Source organism: Ailuropoda melanoleuca, chromosome 8 (genome assembly GCF_002007445.2).
Source record: "Ailuropoda melanoleuca isolate Jingjing chromosome 8, ASM200744v2, whole genome shotgun sequence".
NCBI lineage: Eukaryota > Metazoa > Chordata > Mammalia > Carnivora > Ursidae > Ailuropoda > Ailuropoda melanoleuca.
Window position 1 is genome coordinate 79400241 of NC_048225.1, and position 15315 is coordinate 79415555.

Genomic DNA, 15315 nt, shown 5'->3' on the forward strand with positions numbered 1-15315 from the left:
GGAGCCTTTAAACTACATTAAACATACAGATAAATGAACTGGGTGACAGAACGATTTTGAAATTCATGTTGGTATCTTTCCATATTCTTAAGAAAATTTTAAGTATTGCTGGTCAGGATTTTAATCTATTTATTTCTTCCACTGATGAAGAGTTTATAGCAATCAAAGTATACAGGATCTAAAATCTTGCCTTTTCCTAGTGCTTCATTCATTTCCTAGTCAATCATCTGATGTCAAGGTATTGTGTTAGTTATTACAGTTCAAGTCATATCTTGTCATATGAGAAAGCTGTCATACTGTTAAAGGTAAAAAGCAGTGGCAGCAGCAGCAATGATCAGTTATAAAAACAGTTGAAGAAATGTCTAAGAAAGGACACAGAAGCTGAGGACAATTATGAGACACTGTCAAAAGGATTATGTTAGATGGAGACTTGCAGTGCTAGGTGGAAAGAACCGCAGGAGCAACTTTTCCCCTTCTGCTGTGCTAAGGCTTCACCTGCACCTGTGCTTCCATGATGCTTTTTGTCTTTTTATTGGTCAAGTAGCCAATTTAACAAAAGAGGTCAATGCCGTTGAACAAAATCTTAAGAGTTGTCACTGAGATTCTAAAAGTACATGTGTAGTTTTGAGCTTTCTGCAAATACATTAGCAATCTTAATTGCCTCAAAGTCCAAACTTGCTGAAGAACAAGGTACAGCTTTTTCAATACATGCCTTGCCATGAGAATCAAGAAAAACTGAGAGATTACAGAGAGCCACATAAAACAGAGATTCCAAGACCTTCTACCATCTTGCTTGAGATTCCAAAACATAACACCAATCAATTCAAAAGCCTGGCTTTCACTTAAGCTGTCCAAGGCTCTCTAGTGAGGCTTTCCAAATAGAGAAACTAGCTGTATAAAAAAATACATGTAAATTAGTTTGACCAGCTAACAGTGCAGTTCTGCTTTGAGTTTGCTCAGTTCATCTCCATAGAACAATGTGTTAGGCTTGGGTTTGCTCCCTTGGTTGCTGGGTCATTCTCCACTCAGGATGAGTGGAAGGAAGCCACAGCAAAATTAATGCTCAGTGGGAGAAGAAACAGATACATATTATTTTTAAAAGATCACTTCCTGATATTTCTGTATATGCAGAGAATATACAGAAAGAACTAGTACCCACAAAATTAGTGCTAATCAAACTCATGTACTAACACCCTCTTCCCAAATGGTGTTTGTTTAAAAAGGTCACTGCTCAGCTCAGGGTTTATTTATCTAGTGTGCCATGCTCACGTGCAATCAGATAACATTATTTCTTCCTTGAGCTGCTAACTACAAAGAAAAATACGTGGAAAGCTATGTATAAAAAATTTGTGACTGTGTGACAAGAGACGTTTAAATTTTTAAATTGCACTAATGGAATGATCACACGATCAATTTTCAGTGCAATACTAAAATACCTTTTCTTCCCTTGGCAACTGAGGAAAACCCTACTCGTCAGGGAAGAAAAGGAGGACAAACATGAGAAAGAGAAGAGTAAAATAAGACCAGATATTTTTCAATGTGCTGAATGTCTAAGCATCCCATGCTCTATCCTGGACTTTGTCCACTGCATACACCTGCATACCAGAAGCCGCAGTGCTTGAGCCACAGTGAATACTTTAGAGTCTTCATCTATTTTTCATTCTGACCAGCTGTCGATCTATTTGACATTCATATAACCTCCCCTCAAAGCCATTTCACATGGACAGAGACCCATGACTTGGAATGATCTCTAAGGCTTAGTACAACTCCGTATTTCCATGTTATATATCGTCTGTTAGAGTCTAAAAATGGATCTGAATTTAAAATGAAGATGTATAACATAGCTTACCTTAATTGTACCCTGACTGTTAGCAGCAATCAGCACATTGGACTCCTAGAAAAGAATAAGAACTTTTAAAGTATAGAGAAGGATTTCCTGGAGGGCAGTCCAAGAGAATAATTTCCTTTCATCCTTCTTTTTTCATTTCACCTTAAGACACCAATAGCATCTAAAGTGGAGAACCAACTTTAACATGTTTTTTTTTTTTTTAAAGATTTTATTTATTTATTTGACAGAGGTAGAGACAGCCAGCGAGAGAGGGAACACAAGCAGGGGGAGTGGGAGAGTAAGAAGCAGGCTTCATATCAGAGGAGCCTGATGTGGGGCTCGATCCCATAACGCCAGGATCACGCCCTGAGCCAAAGGCAGACGCTTAACCGCTATGCCACCCAGGCGCCCCCAACTTTAACATGTTTTAACTATGGATTTTAAACACCAAATCCCATATTTTGAGGATTAAGTTTGAATAAGAAAAATAAAATTCGAAACACAGTAGTAAGATTTCAAATGTGAAGAAAAATAGATTACCACTGGAAGGAAAGCCAAGAGAAACAAAAGCTGAAATAAAACAAAAAAATGAGAATAATTTGAGAAAAATAAACTGCATAATCCTTTCCACAGAAAACTCTTCATTCCTTTTCTCTCATGAAACAATTGATGTAATCGATATAAATGCTGTCAACATCTCTGGCATAATCTCTATGGATAGCTATTTGGTATCAGGAAACCACCAAAAAACAAATAAACAAGTGACTATTCATCTGGCAGAAGAAAGCTACGTTTCTTTTTAATTATTCAATCACTCAGTATATGCATTTTTAATAACTTTGATGATTAATTCAGTAGAATTTAGCTATTGAACATATATACTATATTCTAAGTCTTAGGAAAAAACATTTCTCTGAATAGTAAGAAGGGTGGGAAAAGGAATGGACAAGACTGAGTTTACCAGAGAAATCTCATTAAGTAAGAGTTGGGGCATGCTTCCTATTGGAAACAGAGTCAAGTCGGGCTCTGGAGCTTGAAATATATAGAAGTCTTTTTGCTTTTCAGAGTAGGCTGCTAAACAGGGGTAAACAAATTCAAAACTGACATAGAGGCCACATGGCAGAAGGAAAAGACCAAGTCCCAAAAAGAGCTACAAGAAATAAAGTGGTCAAACCTCAAAGAAAGATCGGCTCTGCCTGAACATCCTACAGGATTCATGACAAAATGAGAAAGAGAAGAAGGAAATTGATTTGTACGCCAGAAAGTTAATTTAGCCAATATGAGTTAAACTTTAGTTTCTTCAATATAAGAAATCTGTGCTCTACAAACTTACATATTCCTATTTTTTTAACTTTTCCTTTGATTCCTAGTAAAGTGACACCTAAAAAATGCTCATCTGGTTGCTACTGGTGTAAGAGAAAATAATTTCTTCCACTGTCTCCAAAATTTTGGCAATCAGAATATTCCTTGGATATAGTCAGTGGTAACAGCATCAATGGTCACAGTAGTATGAAGAAGTAATAGATTTTTTTTTCTGGGGGTGAGCATGGGAATCGCTGATGATGGGGTTCAGGAAACACAGCCCCCAAATATGCCACCTTGACATATTTGAATACTTTAAGCTGAAGGAGTCTGAGAAAACAGCAGAAGCAGGAAAGTCACTCTGATCTCCCACTCACTTTACCCTTTTCCCCTGAAACACGTCATAAAACCCTCATGTGAGAGGTGCCTTTCTTACACCCGAGTGAAGAAGAATCCTGATCTCCAAAGACAAAGGGACACCCAGAAGAATGTGAACAAAGAGGACTTGCCAAGTTTCCCTCAACTTTCAACAATTACCTCATACTTCTTAATCTAGCCACATTTCTACACCACTACCCACTCTTCATACACCTAGCATAAAATACAAAGGTCTGTTTCTTTGGGTCTTCATTTCTTTATGAAGGCTCCCACTTCATGTAAAACTTCCATTAGATAAAATTGTATGGTTTTCTCCTGTCAAACCGTCTTGTATAGTTTTTTTGTTTGTTTGTTTATTTGGTTTTTTTGGGGGGGGCTGGTTCTTCATTGTATTTCTTTTTTTTTATATATAATAATATTTTTTTATTATATTATGTTAGTCACCATACAGTACATCCCTAGTTTTTGATGTAAAGTTCCATGAATTCATTACTTGCGTATAACACCCACTTCACCATGCAATACATGCCCTCCTTAATACCCATCACCAGCCTAACCCAATCCCTCACCCCCTCCCCTCTGAAGCCCTCAGTTTGTTTCCCAGAGTCCATAGTATCTCATGGTTCATTCTCCCTTCTGTTTACCCCCCCTTTCTTCTCCTACCAATCTTCCTACTTCTTATGTTCCATAAACGAGTGAAAGCATATGATAATTGTCTTTCCCTGCTTGACTTATTTTGCTTAGCATTATCTCCTCCAGTTCCGTCCATGTTGCAGCAAATGTTGAGAAATCATTCTTTTTGATGGCTGAGTAATATTCCATTGTATATATGGACCACATCTTCTTAATCCAGTCATCCGTTGAAGGGCATCTCGGCTCCTTCCATGATTTAGCTATTTGTGGACAATGCTGCTATGAACACTGGGGTGCATATGGCCCTTCTCCTCACTACGTCTGTTATCTTTGGGGTAAATACCCAGTAGTGCAATTGCTGGATCATAGGGTAACTTTTCAACAGACCTCCACACTGTTTTCCACAGTGGCTGTACACTTGCATTCCCACCAACAATGTAGGAGGGATCCCCTTTCTCCACATCCTCTCCAACATTTGTTGTTTCTTGTCTTGTCAATTTTGCCATTCTAACTGGCGTAAGGTGGTATTTGTCTGACCAAACAGAACCAAAGCCGAAAACAGTAACAAAAAAACACCTGAAAAAAATCCCTAAATATTTGGAAATTTTAAACCCAGGGCTCAAATAAGAACTCACAAGGAAATGAAAAACTATACTGAACTAAGAGATACTCAAAACACAACACGTTGGGACGCCTGGGTGGCTCAGTCGGTTACGTGCCTGCCTTTGGCTTGGGTTATGATCTCAGGGTCCCGGATGAAGTCCCACATGGGGCTCCCTGCTCAGCGGGAAGCCTGCTTTCCCCTCTGACTGCTGCTCCCCCTGCTTGTGTGCCCTTGCTCTTTCTCTCTGACAAATAAATAAATAAATCTTTAAAACAAAAACCAACAAAACATATCAAAATTTGTATAACATAGACACAACAGCACTTAGAAAATTCTCTCTCTAAACGCCTGTAAGAAGCAGAAAGGTTTAACATCAATAATGTAATAAAGTACAGCTTAAGAAGATAGAAAAAAAGCAAATTAGACATAATATAAATATAAACATGATAATAAAAAGCAGAAATCAATAAAATAAGGTAGAAATTATTAAAAACAAAAGCTAGTGCTTGAAACAAATTGATAAATCTCTAAAAAAAGATAAATGTAAGTTAACAATAACAAAATGAATGAGGGAATTATCACTACAATCCTACAGTTATTAAAAAAGAGAATAAATATAAACCACTCTATGCCAGGCAATGATACGTATAAATTCTATGAAAGATGCAAATTCCCAGATATGACAGAAGAAAGATAAAGTAAGAATAAGAGGAGAAAGGAACACTTCCAAACTCAGTTTATAAGTCAAAGTCACAGAAAGACATTATTAAAAAAAAAATGTAGACCAACTGCTTTCACAAACAAATATAAACCCTTAATAAAACAAACAGAATTTTGCCACATACAAAAAGAATAATGCATCATGTCCAACTGGGATTTATCCAGATATTCTAGTTGGCTTAACATTTGGAAAAAAAAAAATTCAATGAATGTAATTCACCATTTTAAACAGAACAGGAAAATCACATAATCATAACTGACACAGAAAATTCATGACAGAATTTAATACCTATTCATAATAAAAACTCCTAGCAAATGAAGAACAAAGGAATTCCCTCAAGGTGATAAGGAATTCCTATGAAAAACTTTTAGCTAACATCACACTTAATGGTGAAATACTGAACTCTTTCTCTTTCAGACTGGAAGCAAGGGAAGGATGTTTGCTTTTACCACTTCTATTTAACACTGTATCAGAGGTCCTACTCAGTGTAATAATAGTCAAGAAAAAGAAAGAAAAAAGCACACAGATGAGAAAAGAAGAAGTAAAATTGTCTTTATTTGTAAATAACATGATTGCCCATGTAGAAAAGCTTAAATCTTAAAAGAGCTGCTAAAACTAATAAACTGATCTGGCAGGGTTGTCAGATATGATGTCACTGTATCAAAATCAATATATTTCTATAAATTAGAAATGAATAATTAGCAAATGAATTTTAAAAAGATACCATTTATAATGGCATCAAAAACATGAACTACTTAGAGACAAGCCTAAAATATGTGCAAGACCTACACACTGAAAATAAAAAACAATGTTGAAAGATATCAAAGAACACTTAAATAGACAGACACACCATCTTCATGGACTCCCATTAAAAAAGAATGGTTTTATGTGTAAGCCTTGGTACTCATGATGATAAACATGTTTTAACTAGAAGAAAGACAACTATTAAAAAAAAATCAGATTATAGCCCTTTTCTTATTTATTTTTTCTCAAATGTTAAAACTGATTTCTCCTCTCAGAATAAGTAATTTTGTAGGAAAAAATGGAGATAAAAAATTTTCTGTTAACAAATTTGAACATTTAAACCAAGTAGAAAAATTCTCACAAAAAACTGACCAAAACTGAACAAGAAGACAAAGAAAACACGAATCATCTAACAGGCATAAAAATAAAAATGAGTCAACTGTCAAAAATTTTTTTCTATCTCAGGCTTACACAGCTTTATCTACAAGCTCAGTCAAGTATTCAAGAACAGAGTACTTCTAATATCACATGTATTTGTCCACAGAAGACTCCTTAATTTGTTTCATGAAACTTAATATAATTATGAAATCAAAATGTGACAAGAAAAATGCAAGAAAGGAAGATTACAGGCCAATGTTATTCATGAAAATAGATGAAAAAACCCCAAATGAAACAGCAGCAGGTCAATTTTAACAATATATATGAATAATACATCTTGACCAAGTTGGGCTTATTCCAATGAGGTAAGATCGATTTAACATTAGAAAAAAAATTATCACATCAATATTTAAAGATTATTACATCATCTTCAATAGGTACAAAAGAAAGCAATATACTCCAACTTCATTTATAAGGAGAACTCTGTGCAAGCTGAAAACTGAAAGAAACTTCTTTGCAAGGTTTCTACAAAAATCTTACAGCAGAAAGTATTCATAATCATGACATATTCAAAAGTTTTCCTTTTTGTGAGTAACAAGATGAAGATGCCAGGCATCATCACTTCCATTCAACATTATACTAGAGATCCTGGCCGTCAAAATAAAGCAAAATGAATAAAAATTAGGTATAAAATTGGGAAAGTAGAAATTAAACTTTTATTACTTGTGGATCATATTATCTTGCATATAAAATATTCCAAGAATGTAGAAATGGATAATTAAAGTTAGCAAGAGAGTTAATAAGCTGCTGGATTTTAAAAAAGGGGACAATAACATACCATTCCTCAGGGATCATTGTGACACCTTTCTTTCTCTCTCTTTAATATTTATTGGTTTACTTGAACTGGTAATACACATATGTGGTAAAAATTCAAACAGTACAAAGACTAGGGAAAAAGTGTCTCTCACTCCCTTTTTCTGAATCCCTGAAGTAACTACCGTGATCCTAAGTGAAATCTTTCCAGATATGCTTAGCATCGCTACTGTGAACTTCAACTGTATGGTATATCAAGCACACCTTTGGGGCTTTCTCAGGATGCAAAAGAATCTTAAGTTTTCTATCTGGTGATTCTACTCTCTCCCTACCTTGTTTGAGTTTCAGGTAACAAACAACCTTACTTCCAACTTGGGATCTCATCCTTTTTGGTGACAAGCCATATTTTATATTCAATTCTAAGCCCTTTGATCACCTAGAGGTTTCTCTTACAGAAAAGGCAACTTCCACAGAGGTCCCTTCTCTATTTCTGGACATATTATTAATTGGCCCTTAGGATGAAATGGACCTGACTATATAAGACAATCCATATTCTTAAAATTAAATTAACAAAACATGTGGACAATAGCATGCTATATAGATAGCCAGAGCGGCAAAGTGGAATAAACAGTCAATGGGGTCACAAACACTTAAGTTCAATGGTCTAACACTTCCAAACTATGTTATCATGGAGAAGTTACGTAACCTCTCTAAATCTCAGTTTTCTCAACTGTAAAATAAAACTGAGCTAACAGAACTAATGAAGGGAAGGGAAGGGGACTAATAGAGTTGTTATTAAACAAGACACATATATAAATATCTGGCATAGAATATGCATCTTATAAGTGAGCATTTTTAGGGGAAAGTTGTGTTTTGTTTTCACTTTTGTGTTTGTGTTTTGGAGAGAGAGAGAGTGGGGGGTGGGCAGAGGAAGGACAGAGAAAGAATCTTAAGCACGTTCCGCACCCAGAGCAGAGCCTGATGTGGGTCTTAATCTCACAACCCTGAGATCATGACCTGAGCCAAAATCAGAAAGTCAGACACTTAGCGGACTGAGCCACCCAGGCACCCCAAGGGAAAGTTGCTTCTAGTTCCAGGTAAGAGTTTAAGAAAAAGAAGATAGTCAAACTGTCAAAAATCATGAGAAAATGAAAGGACTGTTTAGTAATAATGGGTTTTTGGATTTGGCATTAGATGACCTGGTGACCTCAAAAGCAACTCTACCTGAAGTTCAAGTCTGTAGCATTAAGGGCCTTTGCACAAGTTCCCGGAGCTAACTCAGTCTTTAGGACTTGGCTTTTACAGAAGCTTCTGAAAAAAGCTTTCCCTAATCTCCAAGGTGATAAAGGTAACTCTCTCCAAATTGCTTCCACAGAAAGAATATATGTCTATTATCACAGCACTTTCATATCATGATAGTGGCTTCTGTATAAAGCTTATTAATTTCATGCCATTTTGTTCATCTATCATTATCCATCCATTTACCATTAGGGTAGATATTATATACCAGGTATTCTGCTATGTACTGGAGTTCTGGAGGTGAGTAAGATATGATGCCTGATCTTGAGATTACAGAGTAGGAGGGGAAATGGCCTTTGAAAGAGAAAACTACTATATTATTATAAGAAATATAGAGTTCACAGGGGCAACTGAGGAAGCAAGAAGGAAGTGATCCTCTATCTGGGAGAGATAAGAAAGGCTTCATACATAAGACCACAGATGGAACATGAAAAAGTAACAGCTGAAATTTCTCAAGAGAAAAGACAGAAGATATTTTAGACAAAAGGACATGGTTATGCCAGTGCCATGAGTTTGGGGGGAAAATGGTGTTTTGGGGTGATGACAAATTATGAGTCAGTTTGTATATTAGTTGATTAGATGAGAATAACAGGTTGGGGTAAACATGTAAACTATTTTCTATACCAGAGTTAGGATTTTATTTATGGATAACAAGGAGTCAATAGCAAGGAAAAGACAGAATTACATTTTTTCTAATGGTGTTCTATTCCCTCAGTGATGTCTCACTCCCCTCCCACACCCCCCAAGGCACCTAGAGTCATTGTCTTTAATCATATCCCTTAATAAAAATCTTAAATCCACATCTATTAAGTTAAGGAAGTACAATTCTTACAAGAAGCAAAAAACAAAACAGAAAGTTGTATGCCAGTAGATGGGAGACAATACCTGTATCCTTGAACATATTTCAAAAGTTGGGGATTTTTTTTAAGTAGGCTCCAAGCCCAACGTGGGGCTTGAACCCACAACCCTGAGAACAAGAGTTACACGCTCTACTGACTGAGCCAGGCAAGCACCCCTAAAATTGTTTTTCTTAAGCGAACATACTGAAACACTTTCATTATGATGATGATGATGATTTTTTTTGAGAGAGCGAGTGTAAGCGGTAGGGGGTGGGAGGCACACGGAGATGGAGAATCTCAAGTAGACTCTGCTAAGCACAGAGCCCAACATGGGGCTCAATTTCATGACCCTGAGATCATGACCTGAGCCAAAACCAAGAATCAGATGCTTGACTGACTGCGCCCCAATATACGTTTCTAAATAAACATGTTTGTAATATGTGAGGCTAACCTTAACATTTTTTAAAGGAAACTGAATACAGAAAAAAAGTACTGATTATTTAATAACCTACCTAACGAGACTACTTCTAATCTTTTCTCAGTGTAATTCACTCTACATACTGCTGTGAAAATATTCTCGTGTGATAATTTCATCTCCCTCCCTGGACAGTGGACTCTGGGAACTTACTAATGCCTAGAAAACCTATACTTTCTTTTTCAGTATGGCATTCAAGATTATATAATCTGGAACCTCTCTCATTTCCCAATAGTTTCTACCCCACCTTCTTATTTAGAGTACTCTATTAGAAGTTTCTTAAACATCTACTGTAGTTTCTCTCATCTACATCTTTGTTCACACTGTTCTCCAGCCTGAAGGAGGTGTAGCTAAAAGAGTGTGGGGTTTTGGAGCCAGGTAGAGCTGGATTCAAATTCTAATTCTACTACTCCTTATTTAGTTGTGTTATCTTGAGTAAATCAGTTAACTTCTCTGAACCTTAATTTCACTTGTAAACAGAGGTCAAAAGTATATACCTTAGAAGATTTATGGTGATGACTTGGAATTAAGAGAGCACTTAGTATATAATGCCTGGTTGGCATTATATACTAAACCAGCTAAAAAGATGCTGGTTTATAGTCTTCCGTCCAGGATTTCCTTTACTTCTGTCTTCTCATTGCCAGAAAAGAGTGCTAATTTGGAGTGATGACTGCAGGTCACTTCATATAAAAGACGATATATACTTTAGGCTCTTTTCATCCCAACATAAAATTGGGACTTTTGCCTCATTTTTTTCACTTTGGGGTGGGATGGAAGGGTAGTGATATTTATTTTCAAAATACATCTGGAAAATTAGAACGGCTTTCCCTTCATATGTGAGTGAGTTCATGGACTCTGTATATGGTCAAGTCTGATTTGACTCAGGATCCTGTAGCCACGGAACACATTAAACGGAATTTGCCCTTTCAGTTTTTCTGTTTGTGTGTGATCTACAGTGGCTTTATGAACGTCCCTTCCTTTCCCTTGAGTTGAGATGCAAATACAATATGCAGAGATTTTTAACAGTTTTTCTTCTATCAATGCTCTTTTAAGTGATACTGTTCAGTTATCCAGTTTCTTCACTCTTTTATTTTCTTCAAAACCATCTAGACTAGAGTCCTTTCTTGTGTAGGTAGAATCTGGTTTTTTATGGATCTCCCTAGAAATATGATTTTAAGTGATATCACTGGAGAACAGGGCTTGGCCACAGAACTAGGATGGAAGAGAGTGTTCTATAGTCAGGATATAAGGCTGTGCCAGTATTCTACTCTTCCCTGCAATCCCAATTCAAGATCTGGGAGATCTGGTGTTTCTTCATCACAAGGAAATATTTTCAAGATCATCCAGTTAAATCCAAATGCTCTCTTTCCTCCCTACTGGTATCCTTGCTTAAGATGACAAGGGATACCTATCTAAGCATAAAGATTATTATGAACAGAATGATACAGTCATAACCTACAATTAATAAAATGGGTAATTATTTTAATAAAATATATTATCTTCATTACATCATACTTCATTTTTTTTAATTGGTTCAAACACCTGTTCTTATAACTAACTTATCTGATAAGAGGAAATGAATTACTTTGCTAATCAAAAGGACTTCTGGATTTGGTGGCTTATCATAATTTCATAGTCAACATTTTTAAGTCTTTAAGATTTTTCTGAATGAATAGTGGAAACATCCCATATTGAAGATATTTTTATAATCACTCTAAGACAAAGTGGACCAGATTCTTTTAATGGCAAACTGACGATGCTCTAGGTGCTGGATATTTCTTATACCTATGACTAGATTTAAGAAAGGATAGTACAAATCAAATAGAAGACATAAATGCATATGAAATAAATTTTATCCAAAGGTAAAAGAGCCTAATGTGATCATGACTATAAACACAAAATACCAGCCCACTAAATTTTACCACTGGATCTGTTTCTACATGAAAATTCACATTCATTAAAAATGATTTGGTTATAAACTGTTCCTCTCTTTGGGAAAATGACCATATACATGTATACAGATTGATCTACAATTTCTTTGTAGGACTTCTTCTAAGATGTTTTACCATTTTGAAAGGCTAACAGTACATCAACAACTTAAGACTTCAAAGTAGTCCAAGAATCACGTCTAAGAGCCAATTTAGAAATGTAATGTGTGCAGACAGAAACACACACACATACACACACACAGAGGAAAGGAACTGGAAGGAGATCCACCTCCACCAAAAATCTACCTCCCCCAGAATCATCAGATCGTCACCTTTCCTCCCTGTCTCAAACTTATTTTTTTTTCTGTCAAGACCTTTTATATTTGGTATTCAAAGGAACTGTGTTCAGGGGCGCCTGGGTGGTTCAGTTGGTTAAGCGACTGCCTTTGGCTCAGGTCATGATCCCAGGGTCCTGGGATCGAGCCCCGCAGAGGGCTCCCTGCTCAGCGGGGAGCCTGCTTCTCCCTCTCCCCCATTCTCCCTGCTTGTGCTCTCCAGCTCTCTGTCAAATAAATAAATAAAAACCTTATAAAAAAAAAAAAGGAACTGTGTTCACATTCAGACCTTATATAACACAAAAAACTGTTTTCAGGAGTGGATATTAAAACTATTTAACAACAGAAAGAGGCATGAACCTATCAGAAAAAAACTAATATAGCTATACCATTAAATATCTGATTGTCCCTGATTTTAGTATATCCTTGGCTATAAAAGTGGTTATAATTCCATCTAGTCTTTAAGTATAGCAGGAAAGACACAAATATTTCATCTTATAATGGGATTTAAAACTCATATTCTGAGGATCAAACTCTGAGCTTCCACAAAACCTCAATTAGCAAAGAAGGACGTATAACTGTACTGGTGCAATGTACAAAATACTTACTTGCCTTCACATTCAATTAAATCCATCTCTAATTACTATGTCAGCTTTGATTTGTTATATATGAGTATTGCTTGATTCCTATATTCATATATCTGATTTGAGTAGAAACCAGCTGTCACCTACTAGATTTACCGGAGACTGTGGAGGAGAAAGTTTAAGGGGCATGTATGATCTGGCAGCAAAAGGGTGAGGGGAACATACATAGCTACTTGGAAGATGAAATGGAAGAAATGGTAGCAAGCAGATTCAAAATGATGAACACACTGCAAAGGCTTTAAGTACACAAGGTTAAGTACTACCTTTCCTGGCCTTGGCTGAGACATCCTAGAAAATAAAAAAGTGGTGAGGACACCTCTCAAATATTTTTGTAAACATACCCTGAGAAATATTCAGTCATAAGTCATTCTTCTCCCCTTTGAATTAGACCTCAATAATATTTATGTTCATGATTTTTAGTCAGAGGTCGTTTTAATGAAGGGTCTTCAATCTAGACTTTAATTTCTTGTGTAAAGCAGCAGAGCACAAATAATACAAGTGAGGGGCACCTGGGTGGCTCAGTCGATTAAGCATCTGCCTTTGGCTCAGGTCATGATCCCAGGGTCTTGGGATGGAGCCCCCTGTCCAGGATCCCTGCTCAGAAGGGAGTCTGCATGTCCCTCTCCCTCTGCCCTTCCACCTGCTTGTGCTCTGTCTCTCAAATAAATAAATAAAATCTTTAAATATAAAATCTCAAAACCGTTCATCAAAATGAAGAGTAGACTAATGACTTCTAAAAAGTTAAGAAAAATAAGGCTACTTATTCAATAATTGTCTGATACAGTAATTGCTCAGAGAAAGAACTATATGGGGATTTCAGAACCACAAACAAGGACAGATCCCCACACAATTAGTTATAAATAAACCCAGCTGTGGGTTGCTCACAGCACACCCTGGTGCCATGCATTAGCACTGCTACTGCAGCCCCCTCCCCCACTACCCAACCCACTGTCCCCTGCTGAGAACACACACACTGAAAAAACTTAAGATGTCAAATTTAGTAGCTAGCTTTTCCCTGGTAATGGTCATTCCTAAAATTTGTTATAGACTTAAAAGTTAACATAAACTATTTGGAAAAAATCACTTTCTTAATGACAAATCAATTCCTGATGAGAAAAACGTCATGGAAGCTACCTCTGATTTAGCTTCTTCATAGCTAAAATATTGATTGACCTCTACTGATAACCCTGATTAATTAAGCCGATGGCCTCTCAGAAAAATAGTTTTCCTATATTCAATCCACGCCCTGGCTGTAGGTTCCTTAATCAAACAAATACCTATTTTTAAAACCATAAAATATCTATAACCCAATTAAGATGGATGCAGAAGTAACCTCACTTGGTTGTCTATTAAAAATCCAGTACACTTATTGGCCAAGATAGTAAAACAAAATAGCGCAGAAAGCAGTACTTGGAATGCTGGTTATAAGGTTGTATGGAGGGGAACGATCAGACTTAGCCAACTGTCCTAAGCCAGACAGAGACCTCCATGTTTATGTAGGATCACTGCAATTTGTAGACAAAAGGCATTTTTCCATTTGTCCACACGGTTGGTTCCTGCAGGTTCCATTTTTGGTGTGCTTCACTATTAAGAAGCCTTCAGTTATCCAGTCTTTTCTATGCCAACTTCCAAACTGCATCAGATTCTCATTTAAATACACTTTAATGCATTCAAATAAACTATAGGGGAAAAAAACAGGATTCAGACAGATAACAGAAAAAGAACCATTAAAAAAAACACGCAGCATATAAGGTTAGAGTCGTCTTTACTCTGGGAATGAAGGTTGTCAAGAACATGTACAAGGAAAGGAGGACTGAGATACAAACACAAAAAATCACATACAGCCACCACCTTTCCCTCATTACCAACGCTTTCCAAACTCTTCTCCCTTCTCATTACCCAGCCCAAATCAAGTTAATTTTCTTTGCCACATAACAACTCAAATATTATCTCTAGACACCCACAACTTCCCTCACATATCAATACCTCTGGACCCTGAATGCTCTCCTGAATAAAGCTTGAGAATAATGTGCTTGCAATCAGATATCTGACAGAAAACAATTACTCCATACTACCAATCAATACTGCGGAGGGCCTCCGACCATGGAACTGTGCATTTCTAAGGGTGCTATTTGCACAATTCCTCCAGAATACTCTGGCAAAACTGTTTCAAGAGTTCTGTACTACTTTAAGGATACCATGTAATACAGAAGAAACAGCAATGAATTTAAGACATGGGGACCTGGACTGTATTTTCGTTCTGTCATAGTACTGGCTTCACCTTCTTGGAAACTCAATTTCTTCAACTATAAAGCACATAATTTTAGGTACTTCATGGAATTTTTATGAAGACTCAAAGGAAACAGTAAAGTATCTAACCAAAAAAAGAACTGG

At 36.5% G+C, this 15315-nt stretch overlaps 1 protein-coding gene and 1 non-coding gene across 3 annotated transcripts in view; both read right to left on the bottom strand.

Moving 5' to 3' along the window:
- The window catches only part of COP1 (COP1 E3 ubiquitin ligase), a 236812-nt gene that overhangs the window by 581 nt on the left and 220916 nt on the right, over positions 1-15315 (bottom strand). For both annotated transcript variants that reach the window (XM_034666759.1, XM_011226884.3), the window contains exon 18: positions 1850-1894. In XM_034666759.1, the coding sequence (XP_034522650.1) occupies positions 1850-1894 (45 nt within the window). The remainder of the gene's footprint in view (positions 1-1849; positions 1895-15315) is intronic.
- LOC117803632 lies at positions 14351-14491 on the bottom strand. The gene has a single exon (XR_004627574.1).